The sequence below is a fragment of the Ciconia boyciana genome, chromosome 2, assembly GCF_034638445.1.
Source record: "Ciconia boyciana chromosome 2, ASM3463844v1, whole genome shotgun sequence".
Classification (NCBI taxonomy): Eukaryota; Metazoa; Chordata; class Aves; order Ciconiiformes; family Ciconiidae; genus Ciconia; species Ciconia boyciana.
Window position 1 is genome coordinate 127828269 of NC_132935.1, and position 25807 is coordinate 127854075.

The window sequence follows — 25807 nt, forward strand, 5'->3', positions numbered from 1 at the left end:
ACACACTTCCGCCGCTGCCGCCACGTCACTGCCCGCACGCGGCATGCGCTTCCGGTTCGCCCGCCCGTCACATGACCCCATTCTTTCCCACCTTTTTCCCCCTCCTCCTTTTGTTTCCTCTTCCCCCCTCCCTCTGCCCGGCCGTTACCATGGCAACGCGGGGGGCTGGTACCCCTTCTGTACCCACCCCGCCGCAACGGTCGCCACGTGCCAGCTCGCGCGGAGGCCTCTGGGAGAGGCGCGAGGCGGGCCGGGCGCCCCCGCCGGCCCGCGGCACCCGGGCCCCGCGTCGTCGTCGTCGTCGTCGCCGCCGCCTGAGGGAGCACAGGCGCGACGCGGGGCCTGAGGGAGGGGTGGCCCTGCCCCGCCCAGCTTCGCTGCCTGTGTTTTGTAGCCGGGTAAGTGCCGAGGAGCGACTAGTCACTGCAAAGGCGGTCTGTCAGCAGGCTGGGAACTTCGTCCGGTTGATCCGCAGGGTGTCCCGTACCTCCTGCTTCCCCGCAAGGCTGAGGAGAAGAGTCTCTGGGAGCCACCAAGCATCTTCCGTGCCTGTCCTCTAGGGGCTGCCGGTGCAGTGCAGCCTGAGGGGGCCGCTGAGGTGCCAGGGATGGGAGCTGGGTGTCACAGAAACAGAAGAGTCCTGGTTGAATGCTTTAAAAGGACCAGTTTCCGAAGCTATTAGTCAAATTAGTTGAAAGAAGGAACTACACGGGAAAATTTGAATTACAATTGGGAATTTGCCTGACTTAAAAAATGTAACAACCACTGCTAAAGCCTTAGAGATAGGCTCATTATTGGGAGACTGCTAAAACTTAAGAGAACAGGTTGCTAACACAGAACAAGTCTTGATGGCTGAGTAGGTGGATACAAACAATCTGACTTAATATATGCAAGTATTAACACACCTTGCTCTAGAGGTTGTTGGACATACCTCATTGATTTTCCATATTACTGGTGTATTTTGTGAAGCCTTTGTAATCCTGTGTGCCTTTTTATGTCTATAACTGAGAAAGAAGGCTGAAAAATTTGAGGATAATTTAGGGATGGTCTTTAAGAATGGTTAAAAGGCTGGAAAACTTGCCTCATGGTGGAAGATGCGAAGACCTGCTGACCTTGTAAGAGGGAAGGCTAAGGATCCCTTGGTCACAGACTATAAGTGAGCTGTATAGGAAACAAAACAGTGATAATAAGTGTTTCTTCAGTCTAGCAGATTTAACAAGGTCTAATAGTTGGCATTTGAATGAAATAAAAAACAGAACCGGTAAGACATTTAATAAGTTTATCAATAATGGTATTTAATCATTGTACAATTTAATGAAGATTGTTTAGGTACTCCATCACTGGAAATAATGAATCAAGATTTGATGTCGCTGTCTTCTCCAAATATGCTTTAGTTCAACCACATGTATTTAATCGAAGCAGAAATTAAGTTAGGGAAAGCCTATGGCCAGTGTTATACTAGAGCTGAGGCTCCATTATGCCATTCATTCATAAAATATATGGCCTTAGTGTTAGTTGTCCAGTCAATCCTCTTGCCAATGCAGATTTATCTTCTCCTGTTGTTGCTGCTACTTTAAAAATATGCTGAGAACAGAAAGGCATAATCAATCATGTCACAGCCTTTTTTTTAATCATCTCCACTCTTTAGTGCTGCTTTAGAAATATCTCATTACTTGTAAAATATTATAGCTGATGGCCTTGTAGAATGAGAGGGAAATCAACAAATCATCATATCTGTCTGCTTTTGTGTTTTACTTTTTTTTGTCTTTTTTACCCCTTCCCTAGTATGGCCATATCAATACTTTAAAAATTACTGAAGTAAATGGAATAGAACCAGACTGTCCCTTTTCTTTTCATCTTCTTCAATTCTTCTTTTCCACATACTTTTCTGTTATTAGCAGATTGGTCTCAGAGTAATCATTTCACCATTCTGCTTTACTAAATAAAAGTTAATCACTTAGATAAATGCTTTTTGTAAGGCCAGTATGTAACTTAAAAAAAGTGAAAAAGACTTCGAGTTCACCAGTGATGTAGAATGCCAGACTAGATCTAGAGAAACGTGTTTGAAAGCATGCAAGTTTTCTGAGCTGTGAATTTGCTGAAGCTTACAGTAAAGACTGCCTTTTAGAATATTTGTAAGAGTTGCCCTTTAAATCAGGTAATCCTGCCCTAATGCACTGCTTATTTGCCCTAACCCTCTGACTGGTTGTAGTATGTTCAACTGCACTGCAGGATTTGCTGAGCAAAACATCAGAATCCTGATAAACAGATGTTTTTTACTATATACATTATGAGCATACAGCCAGGCACCAGCCAGCATCCAACTAACCTGGCAGCTACTCGCTTACTCAATCACCTTCCTGCAGCAGGACAGAGAATAGAATAGGAAGAACAAAAGCAAGAAAACTTGTGGGTTAAGATAAGGACAGTTTAATAAATGAAGGAAAGAGGAGGGGGGAACGGCAATACGAAGGAAATCACTCACCACCTCCCACAAACAGACCAATGTCCAACCAGCCTCCAAGCACCAGCCATCTTGGAAACCAGCTCCTTCTTCCTCTGCCTCCAATTTTTACTGCTGAGCATGATGGTATGTGATATGGAATATCCCTGTGATCAGTCCGGGTCAGCTGTCGTGGCTGTGTTCCCCTCCTGAGTTTCTTGCCCACCCCCAGCACACGCCCTGGGCGGGGATGACAACAAAGTGTGGGAAAAGGAGAAAGCCTTGACTCTGTGCAAGGACTGTTCAGCAGTAGCTGAAGTATTGCTGTGATATCAACACTGTTTTAGTCACAAATCCAAAACAGCACCATATGGGCTGCTGTGAAGAAAATTAACTCAATCCCAGCCAGACCTAGTACATACATGAACAGTTTGGGATGAAAAAAATGAAAATATTACACTGTGAATCTTTAGAATGACTTGAACTTAAATTCAATTCAGAGATTAAATGCTTATGTCATACATGGCATTTCATGTTTCACTTAATCCACTCAAATGAAGAGCCACTGATGGAAGGTACGATCCTAGTCCGTTTCCATTTCCAGCTGCAAGCTTGCACTTCTTGAGCAGGTCGTGATACCCTACAGCTGCAGAGTCAGTTGGATCAACCACTGATGTCATGCAAAAATTACTTGCCAGAAGACGTGGTTTTCTACTGGCTCAGCTGACTGAACAAGCTCATCTGTGGCTGCAGGCTGACTAGATCTGGTATAGATAAGAGTAAAGGAGGATGAGTTCAGAGAAGAAAAAGAGCCAAGAACCACCTGTTTGGCAGTAAGCTTTGTTTAGGTGTAATGTGAAGCCACATGCTCAGTTTACACAAGAATAATGAGAGAAAATCCAATATATAATGTAGCAATGTTCCGAAAAGAAGAACTGTGACATTCCATATGAAGGGATCAGACAGTCTATACTTCTAATATAAATAAATAAATACTTTCTAAATCTAGAATAATCTTTCAGATTAGCAAATGTATCTGAAATTCAAGGCTGAATGGAATTTTTGAGGCAGGAATTACATCCATGTGATATAATTGCACTAAGAAAAAGGGAGTGAAAGTGATAAAGTATTATTTTCTCATGAGAGAGAATTTTTCTCTTCAAAATCCTTTGAGCAGACTTAAGATACGTAGGCCATTTTGCTGAAACTGCGAGCATGAATGCAAATCTCACATGCTTTTTTGTCTGTTAAGTATATGGGTGGTCCATGTTTTGGATTATGTGATGATACACTCTGAGACTCAGATCCTACAACAGCGGAGATATGATACTGGTGTGCTGTTAGAAAGCGCGTTACATGCATGAGGTTCCCACTGGCTAACTAACTCCCTGACAGCAACAGAGAGCTATAGTATGTCTCTTTTGCTTTGTGAAACTCCCAAATTGTTCATAGCTGGTTGACACTGACGTATGGGGTCAGCAAACAGCAAAGATTCACTGTGAATGTATGAAATAGAGGCAGGAGAGCATGCAGCGGTAATCAAATGAGTGAGTTCCAGTTACTGTATTTTGGGCTTGACTGGTCTGTGAATGTTAGTGGTGAAGAAGAGTTTCTTCTGTTGTAGTCGGGACAAATAGCCGTTTAAGAAAAACTCTGAAATCACGCAGATAGCCCTACCAGTGATCATGTATTCATATTTTATGTCATCTTGGGTCATAGGTCAAATACCAAAAATGAAACTGTGTTGGATGATGTTAACAAAAAAATGTATGTTAGTGGGTCATGATTTCACCAGATGGATTTCCATCTATTTCAGCATTTCTCTGCAGAGTTTAATAATATACTCTGTTCAGTCTTTTTGTGTTTAAATCTGACTCTAGATGTGTAATAATAAATGGAAGTTGACTTTAGAGGACATGCAGAATCTCTTTATTCTGTTTGAACTTCCCAAATTTCTTTTTCATGTGTCCATCTGCTATAATACCCTTTTTTCTGTCTTTCTTCTATCTCTGCTTGTGTACATTGTCTCTGTACATCCATTGGTTTGGTCATATCATAGCATATGGAATGTGTGCAGCACATAGAAAGCAGTAATTTTCTATCCGTAAATGAGTTGAATAAAAAACATGAAAGTAACCAGGCAATAGCAACAGCAAAGTGTATCAGCATGGCTAATGTTCTTCAAGAGTTTCACAAAATTTGCAGCATTTTACATCAAGTTCTCTGGCCTTCAGAGACCTTAAGGAATTTACCAACTTAGTGCTTTGACTTCCATCTATGCCAGCACCATAGTGAGAATGAGAACTGTTTTGCAGAACATGGGGTCTTTGTGCTTCATAAAGAAAGTAAAATGCAGGGGTTTAGGTGGTTTCCATTCCTGTTTTAGCCTGAACAAGACAGAAAAAGGCACTATATCGTTGGAACTGGATGTCAGCAAATGGTGGTAACTTTCAATTGACAAACACTGTTTAGTAAAAAAGTACTGCTGTAGAAGGGAGTATTTTGTTCAACCTTTTCCAAAACAGATTTCTCTGAAGATCTGATTTTTTTTAACATAGGAGATGACAAATTCATGCTGTAAACAAGAAAGTTTTGATCTTTTTTTCTAAAACAGAGTTCAATTTTTTTTTCTTAATTCATCAGCTTATCTTTAAAATTTACAGATCCTTCTTACCCTACAAATATTCTTCCTGCACACCAACTAACTTTGAATCTAAGAAGGAATGATTATGACACTGATTCCTAAAATGAGCAGAATTATAGAGAGAAGGGGCAGCTCTTTTGTTGCATACATCTACATGGAACTTTGAGTTCACATTTTGTATCTGCACTGTGGACTTAAGAAAATACCTAGAAAATAGAGGTAAGAAACTCTAGCTTTTACTACCCTTTCTTATATTGTGTGTCTATCCATAATCTCCTGAGAATGAACTTAGCCTGGCTTTTACCACACTGAATCCTGTCTACTTTTAATGCAATTCATAGGAAGGCAAAATCTTTCCAAATTCATCCACTACTATTTTAGTTTCATTTCTGTGACTTCAAGATTCACATTTTTAAGAATATTATTTTTTTCTGATAGGGCCTGAAAATATGGATGCAGTTTTTGCAGCTTAATAGTAGACTATTTTTTATGTAGGTGAAAGAGATATATTCTTCTCTACCTTTTTACCAGCCAGTTTTCTACAGTATCTACCGTGCTATAGTAATTTATAATAGAAGCAGCTCCTGCAGTTAAAAATGTTTTTCTGCTTTCTCTGGCACCTGGATGCATCTCTCATGGAAAGCAGCCAGTGAGGCATTTCCCTCTTCCACAAAGAGGCTAGCAAATGAGAGCATTTCTACGAGCAGGTTTTTGGTCTGAGGAGGGTTAGGGTCTGCTTCCAAGAGATGTGTGAAAGATAGCTAAGAGAAGCATGTATAGTTAGTAGGTTTCAAATTGATTCATAGGGACCTGCATCTCTGCTGAAAAAAAACAGAGGGGCAAAACAGAGAAGGCTGAGGACTTCTGCTCTACTTGTTTCTGCAGTAGGCATTCTTTTTACATTGCCAGGCCCTATTTTTCTGCCTTTAACACAACCGACTCCATCGGGGCTGAGTGGATTCTTTCAATTAGCAAGTGTGGCCACCTACTGGGGAAAAAAACAATGTAAAAATAAATCAGAAATAACAGAATGTACAAAAATGGTAATACCTTGAGTACAGGTAGATAGCCAGCTAGAAATACAACAAGCATAATAAAAATTCAAGTCTCAGTTTCCTGTGCCGTACTATTACTGTATAATTTTTGTGGTGCTATACTTTGCTCTTCCTCTGTATAAATAGTTCTCTCTTCTGACAGCTTTATCCTTACCCAGTTACTCCTCTCAATCAGGTCAAATTCATCCCTGATTTCTAACACCTGCAGTTTTGTTCAAATCACAATTTATCCTTTACTAGATAGAAATTGCACCTGACAGAAGAGATCACAAGGCAAGACGTAACCGATAATTTTATTTCATTTATTAAACTACCAACAATTATTGCTTTATTTGGCAGGAGCACTGTAAACTTTAACTAACAACAATTACGACTGAAGGAAGTATAAATGAACTGAACATGTTAAGAGCTTACAAGAGCTTCTTTAGTTCCCAAGGGGTAATGGGTGTTCTGTATTAGCAGTGTTGTACAGCCATGTCTACAGCAGAAAAACACACCCACTTTTGAAAAAGGGCACCAGCAATGGCCACAGGTAGATAATAGCTGAAGATAACATATGTTGCCTGGAGAAGATAAAGCTACGTTCACGTGTGCTAGAAGCTTGCTGATCATAGTACTGACGTGTACTGTCGATGCCTCTGACAGCCGGAGCAGGTAGTCAGGCATTCCTACTGCCCGGTGGCCCGGTCGTCAGAGAGCAATCACTGCCCAAGCCTCTCATCTCCCATTTGTAGGAAAGAGTCCTGAGAATTCAGTTTTAATTTAGCTCCCTTCATTTTAAATCCTTATCAAACAAATGTTAGAGCCGAGAATAAAATGGCAACAGCTGGTAATGTTTGTTAATTAATTACGGTTAAGGTCTGTATGTTTATCTAAAATTGGTTTTGCTGTCATAGGACTACAGAGAATGATGCAGGATGTGATTAAATTTAGATGTTTTGCTGGGAAGAAGGGGAGAGTTTACTGAATGTCACCTGAGAGTAGAAGTCTTTGTAAGAGCTGAGGGGCTTTTAAACAGCGGTGAAACTTGTGCAGTCTTACCCACGCTGCTTTTCTGAAATAATCTGCATCTGTTTCTAAAAGGCAAATACAGTGGTTTAGGTATACGATGTGTTGACTTATTTAAGCCAAACAGTAAGAGCATTCACGTGTCCTGATATATGGGTAGTGCTGACAGGCTTCTCTCACCCACCTCCATGCCATTGCATAAACGGGAGATGCAGTTTTCTCTAGAGGAACAGTCTCAGTAGAAAATATTTTACTAATCTGTTTATACACGTGACAACATTTGTGAAAGGGACTGTATATTTTATTAGAATAATTAATAAAGATGTAAAGTTTGATCAGACTTTTGACCATGCAAGACCTTCTTTCAACCCAAAGAAGACTCAACCCGCCTGTCTGAAAGCTGGTGGATTTTCAAGGACTTTAATAATTGGTCTAAGAAACATACAACCTCTGCAGTTGCACCTTAATTAGTTTCTTCGATCATGACGGTTACAAAATGGCCTGAGCGCAATTTGCTTCCTGGCTTTCTCCAGGCGGTGTGAGGGGGGAGGATGGTGGGTGCTGAGGGAGAGGGAGACGGCGGGAGTGCGGTGGGTGCTGGGTGCGAGGGAGACGGGGGGAGTGCGGTGGGTGCTGGGTGCGAGGGAGACGGGGGGGGTGCGGTGGGTGCTGGGTGCGAGGGAGACGGCGGGAGTGCGGTGGGTGCTGGGTGCGAGGGAGACGGGGGGAGTGCGGTGGGTGCTGGGTGCGAGGGAGACGGGGGGGGGGTGCGGTGGGTGCTGGGTGCGAAGGAGATGGCGGGGGGTCTGTGAGGAGCGGCCGCGCTGCCCGCCCCGCACGAGCGCTCCCGTCGTTGCCTCCAGGGGGCGCGGTGACGCCGCCCGCCGCCGTTACCGAGCGGGGTGAGCGGCCCCCGCGACCCCCTGCCGTCATGGCGGGGCAGCTGCGGCCCGTCTACGAGGGGAAGTTCACCGATAGGTTTCCCGAGCTGTCGGCCGTGAGTGCCTTCGCCGAGGGGTCTCCCCCTTGCCGCGGAGCCGCCCGCGCGCTCTCTGCGCCTTTCTGGGGCCGGGGTTTCGCCGTGGGCTGCGGGAAGAGGCTGGAGGAGGGGCAGCGTGTGGGGCGGGCGGGCGCATCTCGCTGCGGTCCCCCCGCTCTCCCCCCAAAAATGCGTGCGGCTCCTTTTTTTCCCCCTTTTATTAAAACGGGGACAATTAGACAACATCTTGTGTAAGGTGTCAGGTCCCAGTTTGAGTAGTTGTGCTCATTAGTACAACGGGTTCGGTTATGCCTTATTTTTTGATTGTATTGTTTAGGCTGGAAAGTTGCTTGCCACTGGCGATGCGGCTGCGAGTTGCCTCACTGAGGTTTTACCCAGGGTGAGTTGGTTTTTCAAATGCTCCTTGTGAAACTTTTGTAATCATTTCCCATTAGTGATTGTGCTTTGAGACAGGCCCTAAAAAAAAAAGAAAATCAGTGAAACCTTGGTTGTTTTTTCTATATCCCATCTCATTAGAAACTACTGAGGTTTTTTTCACTGTTAGTTTTTGTCACATGGGATCATAGAGAATAGCTGGTAGGATTGTAAAACACTTCTGGCAGTTCTTTTTCACTCTGCATGTTTTACAACTTTCACCATGCCTGTTTAGATGAGACTACATAGAATTGTTTTAGACAGTTTTTCTTTGGTAATACAATTATAGTGATTATTATTAGGAGTTATTATTACTTCTGATGGAGGTCCTTCTTTATCAAGGATGTCCCTCAGAATTGTGCTTCTCACTGGCCCTTCCCCACACCCCTGAAGAGTCGGAGGGTACTGAGACACAAACGGATGCCTTAAATAGAAGCTCTCCCTTTAAATGGGTAATTTTAAAAAGCCCAAAACTGGTTAAAATAATTTCTGAAATTGCTTCATTGGTGGTGGAATTCTTGTGAATCGGGTTAAAGGTTTCTGAAGTTGATAAATGTAACACCTACTTTTCATGAAGTATACGTGAAGAAGCTGTTGTCCACCTTAAAGCTGGAACCAGATAGTTGAAACTTAGCAACTGTCTGGTTACTTCTGTTGCTGGTTTGATAAAATTTAGGCTGGGCTATGTTGACCTTATGCTCAGAATATCAGCATGTGCAGAATATCAGTGTACACATGTGTTACAGCCCTAAAACGTCCTCATGTTTTGTTCTTACCTCTGTGGAATTACACTGAAGTGGCTGCATTTTCTTTTCATTAATATTTTATGAATATCTGGTGTAAAATTGTTTTTGCTTTGCCTTATATATAGCCCATTACTCCAACTACTGTGCGAAAGTTTCGAAATACAACAAATCCAGCTCCTGGTGTTGAAAGAATATTCTACGGCAGAGCAGATGATCCTGACATTGCAGCTCACTTGACACATGGCATAGAGTCATGTTCTTCACTCAGTGTAAGAATGTGACTCGTTTACTTTTGCTTAAGAATGTCCTTAATAAGAGCAACTGATTTCTTCCTAGTCAGGGATAAAGGTACATAGCTGAGTGATTTACACTGCAGTATTTCACCACTGTTGTGGATTATCTGAATTCTGAGGTCAATTCATAGGATTTAATTAGCATGACTGAAATAGGAAAACACTTGAAGTTCAGTGACTTTTATCAGTGATGTAAATTTTGCAATGACTACTGAATTATTAGTTTCATTTCAACATTTAAGTTAATGAATGGTCTTCTACCCACAAATTTTGCTGCTTTCTTCTTTACTGATTACAGAGGTAAAACCTGTTGAGCTCTTAGCAAGAGAACTGCTATCTGAGAACGTGCTTATAGTTCAGTGTAATTATTATGTATTCTTTCTTACCTTTGGGTTGAAACTGCTTTTGTTAGCTAGAAAGTGATGTTTTGGATATGTCAGACTATTTTGTGTGTATTCTTCAGAAATTATTTTTGTAATCTGTAATCAACTGAAGACATCATTGGTGATTTTATCACATAATTATTGTACAAATTTCTAAAAATAACAGTTGTGTTGGTAAAATACACTTTTATGATGCATTTCATCAGCTGGGCTTGTAAATTAATAGTTTTCAATTTTACAAATGAAGAAGTTGAGGCAAAGAGGAGTTCAGGTCTCAAAAATAAGTCTTCAGGTTGAAACACGTAAGTCCTGATATTAGAGGATGTTGAGTAGGACTTTTATTAGGTATATCCAAAATGAAAAAAATCAGGTTCTTCATTTCCCTCCTCAGAAGTTTTACGTTGAATGGGTTGATTTGTTTAGCCTGTACTGTCTGTTGAAGACTGTTTCACTTTGTATTATTAATTAAATATTAACTGGAGGAAGAGTTGGAATCTTAGTGAGTTCTTTAAGTTTGGGTTTGGATCAATTGTATTTGCTACTACTTTTTTCAATATTTCTTTATATAACATTCAACAAGAGTCTAATAGTAAACCCTCTCTACAGTCCCCATTACTTTGATGGGTACCCTGAAAAATCAAATGATTTGGGAAGATCAAAATACCCTGTTTTGACATTTTTGAAACTTTTTTTTTAGATTCCTCCCCCCCTTGAAGTTGACCTAATTTTACAAGTAACTTCTATTGACCCAAGCCCAGTGTATACACCAAGAAAAAAATTTTGTCCAGCCTAGTGCTAAGCTTTGAAAAGCCTGCTGAAGTAATTTCTGTTGGTATGTCATTTTAGGATGCAATATTAGTGTATATCTTGAAATATTATCTTTAAATTCTGCGTTGGCAGAATTGGGATTAGCTGTTTAGAGAATGTATAGTTTTAACTGCTAGACAATAGATGGTTTTAATCATAAGCACCAGGAGACTTAATTTTCACACTTAAGTTTTGGTCGCGTTATAATTTGACTATAGTTTCTAATATACACTAACACCAGAAAGGCCGCAGTCTGAAATTTTATAAATTAACAAGTGGAAAAACTGGCATAAAAATAAAAAGTTCTGTCTTACAATATGTATTTTATTTAGCTGGAAATTTAGCATAGCAATGATTATTAGTGGTCTCTCAAAATACAGTTTTGTTTTGCAACTTGGTAGATAAAATTATGTCAGTGTAATCATATAAGATCTCATTAGAACACTTACGATCAAACTTTTGTTCGTGTGTGTGTCAGGGGGTAGCCATATTAGTGTGTGAATGATTAAAATTTGCTGGTTTTTCTGCCTCTTGTGTTGTGTGCGATGTTTTTAGGCAGCTTCATTGATAAATCCACTTCCTAAAACTAATTTTCAACAAAAAATACAAGACAAAAAAGAAGCAGTCTACTTTAGTAATCGTCAAGCACCCTTGGGCAGATCACATGATTATTCTTCTATGTTACCTAAGGGCTTGGATATAATTAATACTACATTTGGAACAAAAGTCATCCAAGGTAGGAAAATTTAGTGTTAAAACATATTTCTTCTGCAATCTGCAATTTAGTATCTAGCAGATATTCTATGCTTCCAACAATTCCAGCATAATAGAATAGTTGTTATTATAACAGTTATGGAAAGGCATAAAAATGTACTAGTATTTTTTAGTTACGATGAAGAAACAAGCAACTGAGAACATTTGGTTTATTATTATAACAGTTATTGAAAGGCATAAAAATGTACTAGTGTTTTTTAGTTACGATGAAGAAACAAGCAACTGAGAACATTTGGCAACTAGTAGGGCTTTTGGCTCTGTTCCAGATCTGTCTTCGTAGATTTCCCTGGAGAACCGTTTAGGTAGCTGACAACTTACCTTCCTTTTCCCAACTATTCTAATAGGTCTAATAAAAGATGTGAATCTTTTATTAGAATGTGAATCTTTCCTCCATAGATTGGAGCAAATCACGTATGTGTTGACTATGTAGCTCTCTTGCAACGGTTATGTTCATCTCAGTTTCTGTGATTCCCCCCCCCCCCAGTCCCATGTCATTATGCTTTAAGATTCTCATAGATTGACTAGAAATGTGGTAAGAAGTATCATTCTTCCACGGTATTAGCAACTTCTCTAACAAGATATTGTTTAAAATTAAGAATCAACTGAACAAAACACCCATCTCCCTTACCTCCCCCAACCATATATTTATTCTTTACTTTCCAGATGTATCAGCTGGAGAGCTTATAAATCCACCAAAAACTTTTGAGGAAGTGGATAAAGAATCCAGAGAAGGACATGATCTGTACATCATGTCACACAACGATTATTATGTGGGTAAGTTCAAAGGCTGGTAAGAAACCGCATAGAAAGTTCTAATATAAATAAAGGTAATTGTTCCTCTTTGTGTCTCCAACACATATTGTACAGTATTTTTTGAGATGTAAATTATTACTTTTTACTACTGTCTTAATATAATATAAATTCTTTTTAAAAGTAATGATGTGAAAAAAATACTTCTATGCAACTGAGAGAGCATGACATATTTCTAGAACCGTAGATCACTTCATGGTGGGTGTATTAGACAGTATAAGAACTTAATGAAGGAGTTGGAAGCCTGATTTCTGTTGGGTGCTATTTGAAAAGCAAAGTATTTCCAGGAAGTTAGAAACTCATAGATGCCCTGGTTGCTTATTGAGTTTGGCATTGTTTATGCCATTGAAAGCAATCTTAGGCTTAAAGCCACAGACTGTGAGCCCAACCCATTCCAGTACTTTCACCTCTGGTTCTTCTCTTCTATCAGGATCCAAACAGAATTTCAGGGCAGCTAGACTTTCTGATGGGGAACTCAAGCTCTGGTTGCAGGAAGTTTCAGGCTGCTGACTGGCTCTCTGGAATGCAGGTTCCTCAGCCTACAGCATCTTGCCTGTGAGTCTGTCCCACAGCCTCTGTCTCTGCCCTTCCAGTGGGCTGTGCCTCCACTGCTTCAGCCTCTGGGGGCTGTACTTGTGTGAAATCGTCTGCTTAGGGATAGTTACCCTTTATCTCGTAGGTCTGAACAGGAACAGAGTGACAAGTAGCACTCTGAAATGCAGTACATGTATTACTTTTGCAGCCACTTCTATTTTTCCCAGTTCCGTCATTTCCACAGGCTGAGACTTACATTGCTGCTCTGTAAGATTAGTATTATAATAAAATTGCCCATTGCACTAGTACCAACAGTTTTGTAGGTGTAGGCCAAACATGTAAGAAACTGCAATATAGATATTTCAGTTGTAATAATGTAAATTTTACATGAGGCAGTTATGCAGAAGTGAAATTATAGTACTGTGTTCTCTCATTGAGAAATTCTGCTACAAGTACTATTGGTATAAATTGGCCAAACTTGTAATTTTATTTCACCTCTTCCCCACCTTTATTAGGTGTTTTAGTGGAATTATTCATTATCTGTTTCTGTCTCCTTCGTAACTTCCATCCACAAGATCATGGGGAGGCCAAGCCAAAGCCAGACAGACAGAAAAAAAAAAAAAAAGTCAACTCTGTGCCCCAGTTTTGAACAATAACATAGCAATTCCATGCTGCCATACAGCCAGTGGACACACTTATTAGAAAGCATGCAGTGAGTAATATTTTTGAAAGTTCCAACTGCCATTCTTTTCAAAAGGTGATTGAAAAGAGCTTGAAGAACCAGAATGGCATTTTTTTCTGTGACAAGAAACATGTGTTTGCAGCTCACTTACATAGAGTACTTATGTGATATTCTTGTATGTGAAACTTCATGTTATAGGCAAGATTGGATTAGGCAAGATTATAGGCAAGATTCATGAACAAGTAGGGTAATGTCTTGTTTACAGTGAAGTCAGTGGCAAAATTTCCATTGAAGTCAACATAGCAAGAGTATATCTGAAAGTGGAGCACCTCAAAAACATTCTTTTCGTTTTAGCATTTTTTTTTTTAACAAATAGTAAATTAAATGGTACATGTCTCTGCTTAGGTACAGACATTATAAAGTGATTTGTTTGCATGACCCTCACTACTTAGGCTACCTGGTATTTTTTAATTAATTCTGTTGGTCTTGTCTTTAGTCATACATAAAAGGACATCCAGCTGTTTTATCACTGAAGCAGTTTCTGCTTCTTATTTTGCCTTTTATCTTCACTTTTGACAATGAGATTATTCCTAACTACTTAATAAACATGGGAATGCAAATTAGTTATCTTTAATTGAACAGAATTGTTATTTAGTTATTTGCTTTTGCTTCATTGTTTTGTCTTAAGAATGAAGACACTTAGTACATTTTTCTTCCTGAGGTGTTTTATACAGGTTGAAACGCTTACTTTTTTCACAGGGGAAGCAATAAATAGGAAGTATGACTCGCCAAACTTCAGCAAGTCTTTTGTTTATGGAATAGAAACCCCTCACTTTAAAGATGGGCGAAGTGTTTCCAAATCCTTAAATTGGCTCTATGATCTGCAATTGTAAGTTGCAATGATTTAACCAGTTAATTAGTGGTGTGAGTTTTCAAGAAGAGTGTTCATATTTGAAGATAATTTTACATGTCACAATCCCATCCTTAGCTATATTGAACTGAATAGAAAATGCAAGGAGTAGTTTTCAGAACAGTTTATCCAAATCAGTTCTACCATAGCATAAGAGCACTTGGTATGTCTTTAGCATTACGTAAAGACATCTTTGATTTTAAATAGCAAGATTTTTCAATTACTGAATTTGTGTTTGTCTTGAAGAGGAGTTGCTGTTTCCATCTAACATAAATAATATTTTTTTAGTATTATTGAAAAATTGTTAAATAAATACGTGTGAGAACTATTTTCATAATTTGTAGAAAGAAAGCAGCAAAAATCGTATCAAAACGAAGTGATGATTTCAAGGAAAAATTTCAACCTCAGCTTGGAAAAGTCCTTGATCCGTAAGTAAGCAAAGATACTTTCTAAGAAAAAAATTCACTCACGTTTGCCAAGTCTCCGATATCTTTTCTGTCTTGGGTAAAAATTATAACTGTGCACTCAGTGCTCCACTGCAGCTCTCAATTACAGAAAGGGACTAGTTAGGCTGGTAAGTACGCAGGTTACCAATGAGGGCTGTATTGTGTCTATGTGGTGAAGTTAAGTGTTACTGTTTAAATGGTCTATATCTGAATTGATCAGATTTGCACCAAGCAAATCACAAGCACACTGTAACATTTTGCAGTTAGGAAGGGTTGAAAAAACTGAAATGTCTCACCTATTGTTTGGGGATTTGACCATTTTACTTGACTCTGACACTATTTTTGGTCATCTTTGTTACATCACTTGTATTCTCACTTTATTGCTTCCTTGGAAAAGGACATGGAACTAAATTGTGTTATTGGCTAGCAGCATATATCAATCTCAGTCGAATCATTACAATGCTTCATAAACCTCAGGTGATCTGGAATAGCTTTTTAATTTTACAAAACAGTGCTTATGAAGAGCTGTGGTAGTCCTAAGGTACAGTGTGGCCTGGATCCAACTGTGCTATAAATCTAGGGTTCCTGAATGTATACAAAGACTGTCTTTGCAGATGCTTGAGATTTCTGCAAAATTGTATCTGAAGACTCGCAAACAACATTCTTGACTTTGGTAGCAAAATTTAATTTTAAGCTCAAGATCACAGCTTAAGTGACTCTGGAGAACTATGCCCATAGTACCTGTAGGGAGAGAACACAAATGTGAGTCAGTTTCTCCTCTCCCCTTTACTGTGTCCTAGCTTACTGTGAAGTAGACCTGGAGTGTGAGCAACATGAGGCCGTATGATCAGTCAGGGAATATGGGTTGCACTGCAAACTCTAAGCCAGCACTAATGTTACAAGACAGATATGATCTAACCTGATTTTATTTGGTGAATTTTACACCATCCACATCCTATATGTAATATGAAAATGATAAAAGGAAAATACACATAGTAGTTTTTAGATTACACTGCTTCCATCTCTGTGTGGAGTTTTTTGTTTGTTTGTTTTGTATTTTAGAACAAAGCACTGATTCTCTTTTCAGTTTTGATGGAGATTTCTGATTCATTTAACAGTTTTAATTATTAAATATAGAGATAAAATGAACATTGCATCTTTTTCAAATTAAGAAATAAACAGTTCTTTAATGTCACCAACAGCATCTTAATTTTTCTGGTAAATAAAACTGGGCCAAGTTTTCCAAGTGGATATTGGCTTGGTTGCTGGTTTTGGTAGACAGAAAATTGCACGTGAAAAAGCATGTGAGATCTGATTCAATTTTTCCACTTTAGCCAGAAGTAGTTTACGTGGAGACATTATTTCGGTTTGGTTTGTCCTAAATATTCCTATTATTTGACTCGGATGTTATAAGGACTTTTCTCACCCATTTCTGTCATTGTCTTAGAAAAAAAATATTTTAGCATAGAATGTTTTTCCTTTTAATGAGTATAAATATTCAAAAAGTTAATGTTTGCATTTGGTTGTGTTATATTATGAACAGCAAATGTTCTAAACAGGTTTATAAAGGGATGCTTTTCTGGAATGGCAACTTTGAAGCAAAGTACTAATAAACAAATTTCAAGTGAACTGTGTGTATCATCTCTAATTATATAACAGATGATCACATTTTTTTTTTAAATGATAGCATAGGGTTTATTTTGGCTATTAATAAACTATTTGACAATTAACAAAGAAATTTGCTTATTGACAGTATAGCAGAAACTTTGAACGTTCCCCCAGGCCATACCTTTGGAATGTTACTCCATCCAGATGAATATGGTAAGTTCAGGGGCAGAATAAAATCTTACCTTGTTGATGAAACTACGGTGAAGCAATTACTGTTGGTTGTGTAGTATATAATTTTCCTACAGTCTTAGAGGCAAGGTACAAAAATTTAACAGTGACACTAAATTTTTGGAGGGAAAATTTGAGGAGCATTGAAATTGCTAGTGGAAAAAGAATGCCAGAAATAAAGAAACTTTAGTTTTTGGATGTTCATGTGGGTTGTTTGTTTGTTTTTTAAAGCCTCTGTATCTGAATGTAAACAAAATGGGAAATGGCAGAAAACTCAGTGACATCTAAGTGACAAAGTGAAAATGGCTATTTAAATCACTTATGTTTCTTTCCTCTCAATGATTTTTCCAGCACTTCTATAAAAAGAGTAAAAATAACAAGCAATAAATAAGAATAGTAAGAAGTTTTTGAAGGTAGCAGAAAGACAGAAAACAGATTTAAAATAAAGAATTATTCATTTTCATTATGACAACATTTTGTAAACTAGTCAACTCAAATAGTCAATGTTGATGGTGGTTTAATGTTGATGGTGGGATTGATGATGGTTTAATATTATGTTTAATGACTAGGGAATACAGTGAATAGTTAGGCAGCAGAAAATGTAAGTGGCTCAAAGTTATTTAGTTAGTCAAGACCAGAGAAGGCTTGTTCAAATTCTGCATAAGCTTTTATACATGCTTAACTATGTAGGGTGATAAAGTTAAATATTTTAAATGTGTTCGTATGCTTGTCCTATAAGGAACAGCAGAAGGAACTGAACAAGAAAATTCATTATTAACAGGTAGGAAATAGTGCAGGTACATTGCTGTTAGAAGGGGATTAGGTGAGCGACTCCTGTTTGTTACTGGACTCTGAATGAAGTTGTACTCTAGAAAGTGACCGTGGTCTCTTGGGGACTTGGATGAAGACTGTAGCTCAGTGTGCCAAAGTGTTTAAAAATACTAATAAAGTTAGGATACATAAAAAATGGGAAGAGTAACACAAAAATAGTACGCTGTCTTTCTATAAATCAGTGGTATATAATTATCTGAAATATTACATTGACTTTTCCATTGGTTCTTGGAAGTATCCTGAAATATGACAGGATGGAAATGATAGATTAGTAATACATGTTCTTTTGCTCTCAATTATCTGGACATCAAGTAACTCTTACTGCTGTCAGAAGCTTTTGGAAGCAGTGGATGGATTTGTGAAGCTATATTAAGATGTTACAAAATTTTTGATATTAACTGCACGTGAGTAGAGAAGTTGTCATATGGACCATTTGATCTTTTAATGAACTGGCCGTATCGAATGTTCAGCAGTGCTGAAAATCAGCATCTCAAAACTGAAATTCTCCTTTTCCTTAAGACTGTAAGCCATTTTTTAAAATGTCTGTTTTCTGTATATGTGCAACTAATTGAAGAAGTGTTTATTTTTATAGGAGTTGGTGATCTTCTTCACTGCTGGGTTCCATGTGACTTCCTCCATGGTAAAGACAGAGAGCAAGCTGTCTTGACTACAGTTCGGCAAAGTTTGAAGAAAGCTAACTATGAGAATTTTGACATGTTACTAGAAGCATTCAGGCATTATGATAAGGTTAGTGCTTTGAAAAAATATAAATGTAAAGGAGTGTGTGACATTAGCGCTCCTGTGCTATGGAGATACAGACATGAAGAAACACAAGCATAGCAACGCAAATATAGATGAAGACTATAAAGACAAGAAAACTTCATACTTATTGTATGTTTAATATACTGTGATATGCTATGGAATTAAACACAACAATATTGGGAGCCTTTCACAACAGTATTTGGAGTATCCAAGTTAACAGCAAGCAAGGGACTTGTGAGCAGGAATAATCTTAGCAATTTTTGCTCTTCAAAATTTGGTATTTCTTCTTAAAAGAAATAAAGTTGAAGGTATTGCGTTCATATTTTCTTCCAAGCTGTACTTTTTGACTGAGTCACCAAGCATCAGAATTTCATATCTTTTCTTTTTTTATCTCTGGAAAAAAAAATCAATAATTGACTTTTCATATGTAACATTAGTTGTAATGTATACAGAATGATTGATGCCTTACTTTCAAAAAGAAATCTTGGCTTTGCCTCAACGTTTATGATTAGACTGTTATCTTGTCACAATACCCTGTCACACTGACTTTCTTTTAATCTCAAATCACTGTATTACTTAAGTTGAAAATTATTTATTGACACTTTTATATTCAGATTTTTAATTTCTAAATTACTCAGGGTTTCTTTTTGTACTCAGCAATGTTACTGTTATCTATCTCTACGTATATCTGTATATATAAACACATAATGTGTATGCCTTTTTGGTGGAGCCTTTTTATAATGGCTGTTATAACAACTGTTTTATTTTGTTTATAATAGAATGGTGATGGAATGATAGACAAGGATGACCTGCGAAAGTCCTGTTTTCAGCTTAATCTGAATTTAGCTGATGAGCTCCTGGATTCCTTGTTTGACTGTTGTGATTTGGATAAAGATGGTCTCATTGATTATGTGGAGTTTGCAGACTTTCTGAACTGGAAGGACAAAATGGCTGTTAAAGAGTTTGAAGAAAAAATAATTACAAAAGGTAGATGACTTAATACTGGGAAATTGTGGAGATGATCTTGTTCTTACAACAGCTACTGAAAGGACATTGCTGGTGTTGACTAGGTGCTCCTTTAGAAGGGTAGGATTTAGAACGTGCATGTAGTCCTTGCCTGCCACCAGCAGAGCCTCAGATACAAATGTATTTCCGAACCCTGGAGTTCTGTGTTACATGTTGAGAATGTCCCATAAATCAGGAGACAGTAAAAAATCTCGTAGAATCATCAGATATGCAGATTAATTATCTTGTGTTAACTGCTTTATAGTTTTTCAAGGATTCAAGCAATGTTTTTTACCTCTTAGTCTATAATGTGCTGATAATAAATCCTGGCTGTACCGTAACTTTTGTTTATAGGGAAGAAACTAGATGCTCCTTTTCTGCCCGAAGACACAAAGACAAATGATGAGCCACTGCTGAAGCAGGAAGATCTTGCGTTAAAAGAACCAGTAAGCTCAGAAAAGACACCAAAAATGCTTACAAGATCAACAGATCATGTATTTGCAAATTATCAAACAACTTCTTCTCAGTATAATGCTGTAGTAGGTGGTCTCCCAACAACCTGTAAGTACAATGGACTAAGCTTCTCACTTCTGAGTATTATTTAAGACAAAATCAGGAGCAAGTTTAAAAAGTATTGCTACAGGTTCTACTAACGTACAATAGTGAATTAATTTATCTAAACTAAATTTGTTTAGGATTGTGGCTTGGAAGTGGGCATGGCTTGGACGTTCGGCATGGTTAATTCATTCAAAACGTGAAAGTTAATCTAGATGTCTTTGAGCAATTATGCTAGTAATTTTGGGAGAACAATATCTTTTTGGAATCACCTAAAAATGTTTTTAGCTGGTATTACTGGATAAGTACTAGAATATTACTACAAGATTTTCTGTTGTCGTGCTTCATGATGTAGCTGAAGCTACGAATTCTAAAAATATGAAAAAAGTGATGAGGAATAAAATGATATAAATTCTTATTGAACCTACGTGAGACAAAGTATCAAATTTGTTCTCATTTCACACAAAATGTTTTATCCTCCCTGGCGCTATCTTTACATACAGGCTTTTCCATGTTACCTGTTGATTGATTTCCACAGGTTATCCAGTGTGTGGTGTTCCAACTATTCGTTCAGATATTCCTGCTCCTCGAATTCGCCGCATCAGTGACAGAACTAATTATGGTGATGAGGCCAATGCCTATTCATTATTGTTCCCTTCTGTCTTCAGTCAAAAGGGAGTGTATGAAAGTGCCTTTTTTAAAACAAGGCCAAAGGCAGAGGTATAGCGCATTTCTTCAGAATATTCTTGCAAGATAAATGTACCTTTAGCCATGTGGGAGTGGAAAGTCATATTATCAAAGGTTGTAAAGTTCATTGTTGCAACATTGCCACCTTTCTTTACATCCATTCAACTATCTGAAAAATATGTACTCTTCACATTCAAAATTATTCGTAAAGGTGGTAGATATCAATCTTATTGAGATCCAACTTCAATATAAGGGAGTACGTCAGGACGTTGCTACTCACATGCTCAAAGGTCTGTCGAATGAGGGTTGGTAATTAATCTAGGGCTTAAGAGTCTATGACTCATCATTTCTGCAATGTGAGAAGAGCAGAGCAGTTGTGAAATTTCCATCCTTGGACATATTCAGATTTCTGAGCAAGGTCCCAGCCAACATGGTTTAGTGGTAAATTTAGCCCTGCTTTGATTATGTGGTTAGATGGATGATCTCCAGAGATCTCTTCCAGCCTAAGTTATTTTATGAGTAGATGTCTTTAAAAGTCCCACAAGAAGATTTTTACAGGTGTGTAAAACTAGTTTATATCGCAGAGGGACGTTCAGTAGAAAATTTTACTCAAGGTGTCTCTCCTCAAACAAACTTACAGGTTTTGCTAATGGCAAATTCAGCAACCTGCCTGAATATACCTTTTAAGTGCTCTGCTGAGCACAGGGTTGTAGGCTCAGATCCACAAAGGATTTGTACAGTGATAGAGGATGTAGGGAGTCAGACACCAGTCTCATATTTCTGAAGGGAAAGATAGACATGAGACTGTAGGGACTTACTTGAGAACTCTATGATTTTTTCCATCTGATATCTCTAGGGGCTGCTACCACTCTGCTATCTTGCAGCCCAGAGTTCCTCCCACATAAATACTAAAACAACTTTGCTCCTTCTCCAGTATTGTTTACTCTTTTGCTTCTACATTTGTATGCATTTTCTAGTGAAAAAATATTAAGAGATAACTTCATTACCTGAAATACAATTTATGAGGCAATTGTAACAAAATGTGAAATTCCCATCTAAAATGAAAAAGAAGGCTTGACAACCTCTCCCTTTCTACTAGTCATTATATTAAATATTCAGTCACATTTGAAAGTGGATCTGGAATTTGAGTATGTATTTTACAGAAAAGAATGTTGCTAATTAGTGGCTGGGGATGTAAAAGGTGTGGTGTCATGTTCTATACATACCCATAAAATGGCTTGTCAGAATGTCGTGTACATGAGCATTTACCATTTTATAATCTAGCTCTGAAGCAGGAAGTCCATGCATGCAGAATATAGCTAACAGTAAATAGAATTCATGCTTCATTGAGAAGCCCATTATACCTGTCAAGTGCTAGATAGAACTCTTCTCTGAAGTTATAATGTGGCCTGAGATGTCATACTTCATTGTAGTGTATACAGAGTTCAGTACAGAACCACCTCTGGGTGTGTTAAATCATCCTATACTCATGAAATGGACTGTTTCAATATTTTAGTGATGGTCTTTGATTTATTTTGATATGGAGCGTTAATATTTTCAAACATGTAATAGCTAATGAAATTATTATATGAAAGCCCAGAGTCATTTAATACTACCAGTTTTTATATAGGCCTGTAGAAATGAATGTGAATTCTGACTATAAAGCAGTTTCATGAGGTGACACTTCATGTTACAAAAGAAGAAAATAGATCTAGGGCCTGCTATTTTCTTCCCTGGAATTCATCGTAGTCTATTGACAAGAATAGAAATTATGTAACTGAATAATAGTGTGTAATTTATATTCAACATGATCATGTTGATAATAGGTAAGGGTCAGTTTAGTCCTGTCTGCACACTTGTTAGTCTGTGGTTTAGTCAGTGATTATTTTATGGCTTTTGATGAGCCAGGACAGAGTTGTATTTTAATATGGTGAAACCGAGTTATGAGAGCATGTAGTCCTTCATGGTCCCTGCAGTGGCATCCTGTAATGGAATATTGCTTATAGTTTAACTTTCAAATTTCACTAGCTTGTTGAATACATTAGATCAAATCTGGTTTGTTTTCCTCATGAGTAATATTATTGATTTAACTGAAACAACACCTATGCTTAAAGAAAAAATTTAGTCCATGTTTTCCTCCTGTAATTTCAGCTGGCATAAACTGTCATAGATTTATTGGCTAAGATGAAGCTGCAGATTTGCTGTACTGTGGATCAGGCCTATATTTATACAAAAGACAGTTTTAGAGAAAGATGACAAACAAGATTGATTTGACTGTGTTAAAGTCTTGCTTTATCAAAGCATGCATAAAATCTCCAGAGCATAAATACAACACACACACACGCACACACGATACAATGAAAGAAGCCAAACATTTGCTAATACTAAAAAAAGCACGAGTCATGTCAATAGTCTTCTAAAGCCACTTCCTCTAATGAGTCAACAGGTCAGTGTAATGAGGCGTGCAGTAGGGAGCATCCAAGTGAGAAAATATGGAAAAAAAATATTTCTTCTAAGTTACTTTGGTGTAAAACTATAGCAAGACCCAAAGTTGATGTGAACAATTTCATTTTAGTCACTTCACCCATTTATCTATACCAATTGAAGATCTTGCATATAGTAGTATTGCTGTGAAATGCAGACAATAATATAATCTGATTTATGTTGATAACTGCAAACAGTAAAAATACAATGGATAAACAGGACTTGACTTAGGGCTTTAAAAAAATTTTTACTTTTCCCTGAATCTTCTGTGTTTTATTTTTTCCAATGTTGAAGTTGCATCGTTACTTTATTATCTAAAGACAATTTTGTACACCACCGCTTTCATCCCAATAAGATTCACATTTACTTAAATAGGAACTTCTTTGGTTAAGGATGCAGGATGTGGTCTGTAGTTTTTATTTAAGAGTGGGAAAATATTCTTTGGCAAATAGAGATTGCTAATATATATAAAAGCCAGACTCTATATAGTTTAAAGAAAATGCTGACCAGAATTACATGAATTGTATTATTTTGTAGATTGCACGAATTCTCCGCAACATTGGCGTGAACATTTCAGATGAAAGGTTTGAAGAGATATGGAAGCAAGCCTGTATGAAATATCAGAAAGAAGAGGTTTGTGTAGAAAGCATCAGGAAAGTACTGGATGAAATATATGTATCACACACAAAAAACAGTTGCTAATTCTAGTCTTTGGGCATTGCATTTACATTTATTTAACTTGACATCAGTCATAAGTCTGATGCTGAATACAATAAACATTTTAAATAAGGTGTGTTTACAGAACTGGAATTCACTGTTTATTGTCTTTCTGAATAGTGGCTTCACCATATATATATATATATATATATATATATATATATATATATATATATATATATATATGAATCTTTCTGCTATCATTGCAGTTACTAGGAACTGATATCCACAGGAATAAAAGAGGATACAGCATGTTTGTGAATGGAATTCAAATATTTATCTTATATTCTTTATTTTATCTTTTTCACAGTGTTTCTAAGTCTAAATAATAATACTTTGAGCATGGACACATTTTGCACTTCTGAATTTATTTTTTTCTCTCATAAACAGAAGGACACTTTTGAAAGTACTTAAGATAAATGTTTCAGATATACAAGACCTCTTAAAGATTGTTATCATAGAATGGCATCTTGCCTCGCTTCTAATGTTCCATAATTTCTTGTAAACAAAATGGTAGCTAACAGAGATCTGGTAGTGGTAAGTTATTTGGTATGTTTAAAAATTCATGTGAGAAAGTGCTTTACAGTAAGATACTAAGGAAACTACATGGTCATGTGTGTGTGATCTGAAGTGTTGTCATTAAATAGACTCCGTAAGAACCAATTGATTAAGAAGTGCAAAAATAAATGCCCAGTTGTGTGGCAAAGGGCTCATATTCTTTATGCAAGCTTATGGCTATTAGATAGCAGTATTTGGCTTTCACAAGCAAGAAAAAAGAATGGATATTTAGAGGTATATATGCACATTACATAAAAATACAGGCTAGGTAGTCAGAAAAGTTTGGAAGGGCTTTCAGAGCTAACTGTTCACCTGTGACCAATGCAATTTCTTGGGAAGAGGGATCTTCATAAATGAAAAACACTTGAGGATCATTATGGAAATCTCAATGAATATATATGAAGTCCAATAAGAATAAACAGTGGAAAGCAAGTAATACTAAAATCTGCAACTGTGAATTGGAATGTTCACTCTTCACCTACAGTACTGAGTGTGGTATAAAACAAATGGAAATTGCTCGGTGTTGACAGTGAGAATGATTACTTGTAGACTTTTTCAAATTAATTGAAAAGAAAAATCCTTGCCCAATGTAATCTTAACATACAGGATTTCAGGAAGGGTATCACTTTGTCACCTGTCAGTGCTGTTTGACTTCCCAACACGTATGAATTCAAAGACATATTGATAGGCTTTAGAGCTGCAAGTTGTGTTTTGTAACTTTTATGTTTCCCTTAATATATTCCAATTGACGGAAAATAAAAAGATTGTTTTCTTCTATATTGCAGTGTGATTGCCTTTATCTAAGTATGGAGTAGATTTAACTAGGACAGCACACTACCTTTCACTAACCTGTGGGCTGTATCCAGGGCAAAGTTTTCCAGAAAGGATTAGCAAAACAACGTTCACTATAGCTCAAAAGCCATGTTCTAAGAGCAAACATACAAATTTAGCTCCTGAGTGAATTTATTCTGTTAACAGTTATAGTACAAAATCACAGAGACTGTAAATATGTTGACTGAGACTTTATGGACAAAACTAGTAAATGGCAAATCCTGACAAAGGTAAATGTTTTGGTAAAAATGAGAGTTCTAGACATATTGGGCCAAATTTTCTTCATAGAATTTTCATAAAAGTAGACACTGGATAAAAGACACAGCACGTTCAGATATTTGTGCACTATTTATCCATTAATCTCTGTTTCACTACAACAATTATTCCAAAGAATAGCGTATTTAATAATTATGCATTTTTAATTGGTTCTGTCAAATGAATTGAACTCCTCTTAAGCTCATCTTAGAGCACATATATTGGTTTCCAGGGACAGAATGGGGAAGTCTTCCTTTCTACAGAGGTAGAGGCCAGGGTTTTTTTCTCCCCAAAAGCCATGCCAGGGATACTGACTTTCAACATCTGAAAACACTTA

At 37.6% G+C, this 25807-nt stretch overlaps 1 protein-coding gene across 2 annotated transcripts; it reads left to right on the top strand.

Moving 5' to 3' along the window:
• Positions 1-94: 94 nt before the first annotated feature.
• EFHB (EF-hand domain family member B) lies at positions 95-25108 on the top strand. Of its 2 annotated transcripts, none has more exons than XM_072854002.1 (13): positions 95-398; positions 8467-8529; positions 9436-9579; positions 11349-11529; positions 12231-12341; positions 14353-14482; positions 14848-14931; positions 16703-16770; positions 18209-18363; positions 19158-19365; positions 19738-19944; positions 20477-20658; positions 23647-25108. In XM_072854002.1, exons 1-13 carry the CDS (start codon positions 150-152, stop codon positions 23809-23811), a joined length of 1947 nt encoding a protein of 648 aa, XP_072710103.1. In that variant the 5' UTR covers positions 95-149; the 3' UTR covers positions 23812-25108. The 2 variants fall into 2 exon arrangements, with proteins under 2 accessions (XP_072710103.1, XP_072710104.1); XM_072854003.1 differs by lacking the exon at positions 95-398 and adding an exon at positions 8028-8147.
• Positions 25109-25807: the final 699 nt, after the last annotated feature.

Excerpts from the sequence above, each read along its gene's own strand:
- EFHB (XM_072854002.1), top strand. The coding sequence starts at position 150 with ATGGCAACGCGGGGGGCTGGTACCCCTTCTGTACCCACCCCGCCGCAA. Across the intron at positions 399-8,466 it reads TGCCTGTGTTTTGTAGCCGG|GCTGGAAAGTTGCTTGCCAC; the intron begins GTAAGTGCCGAG and ends TGTATTGTTTAG. Across the intron at positions 18,364-19,157 it reads CATTCAGGCATTATGATAAG|AATGGTGATGGAATGATAGA; the intron begins GTTAGTGCTTTG and ends TGTTTATAATAG.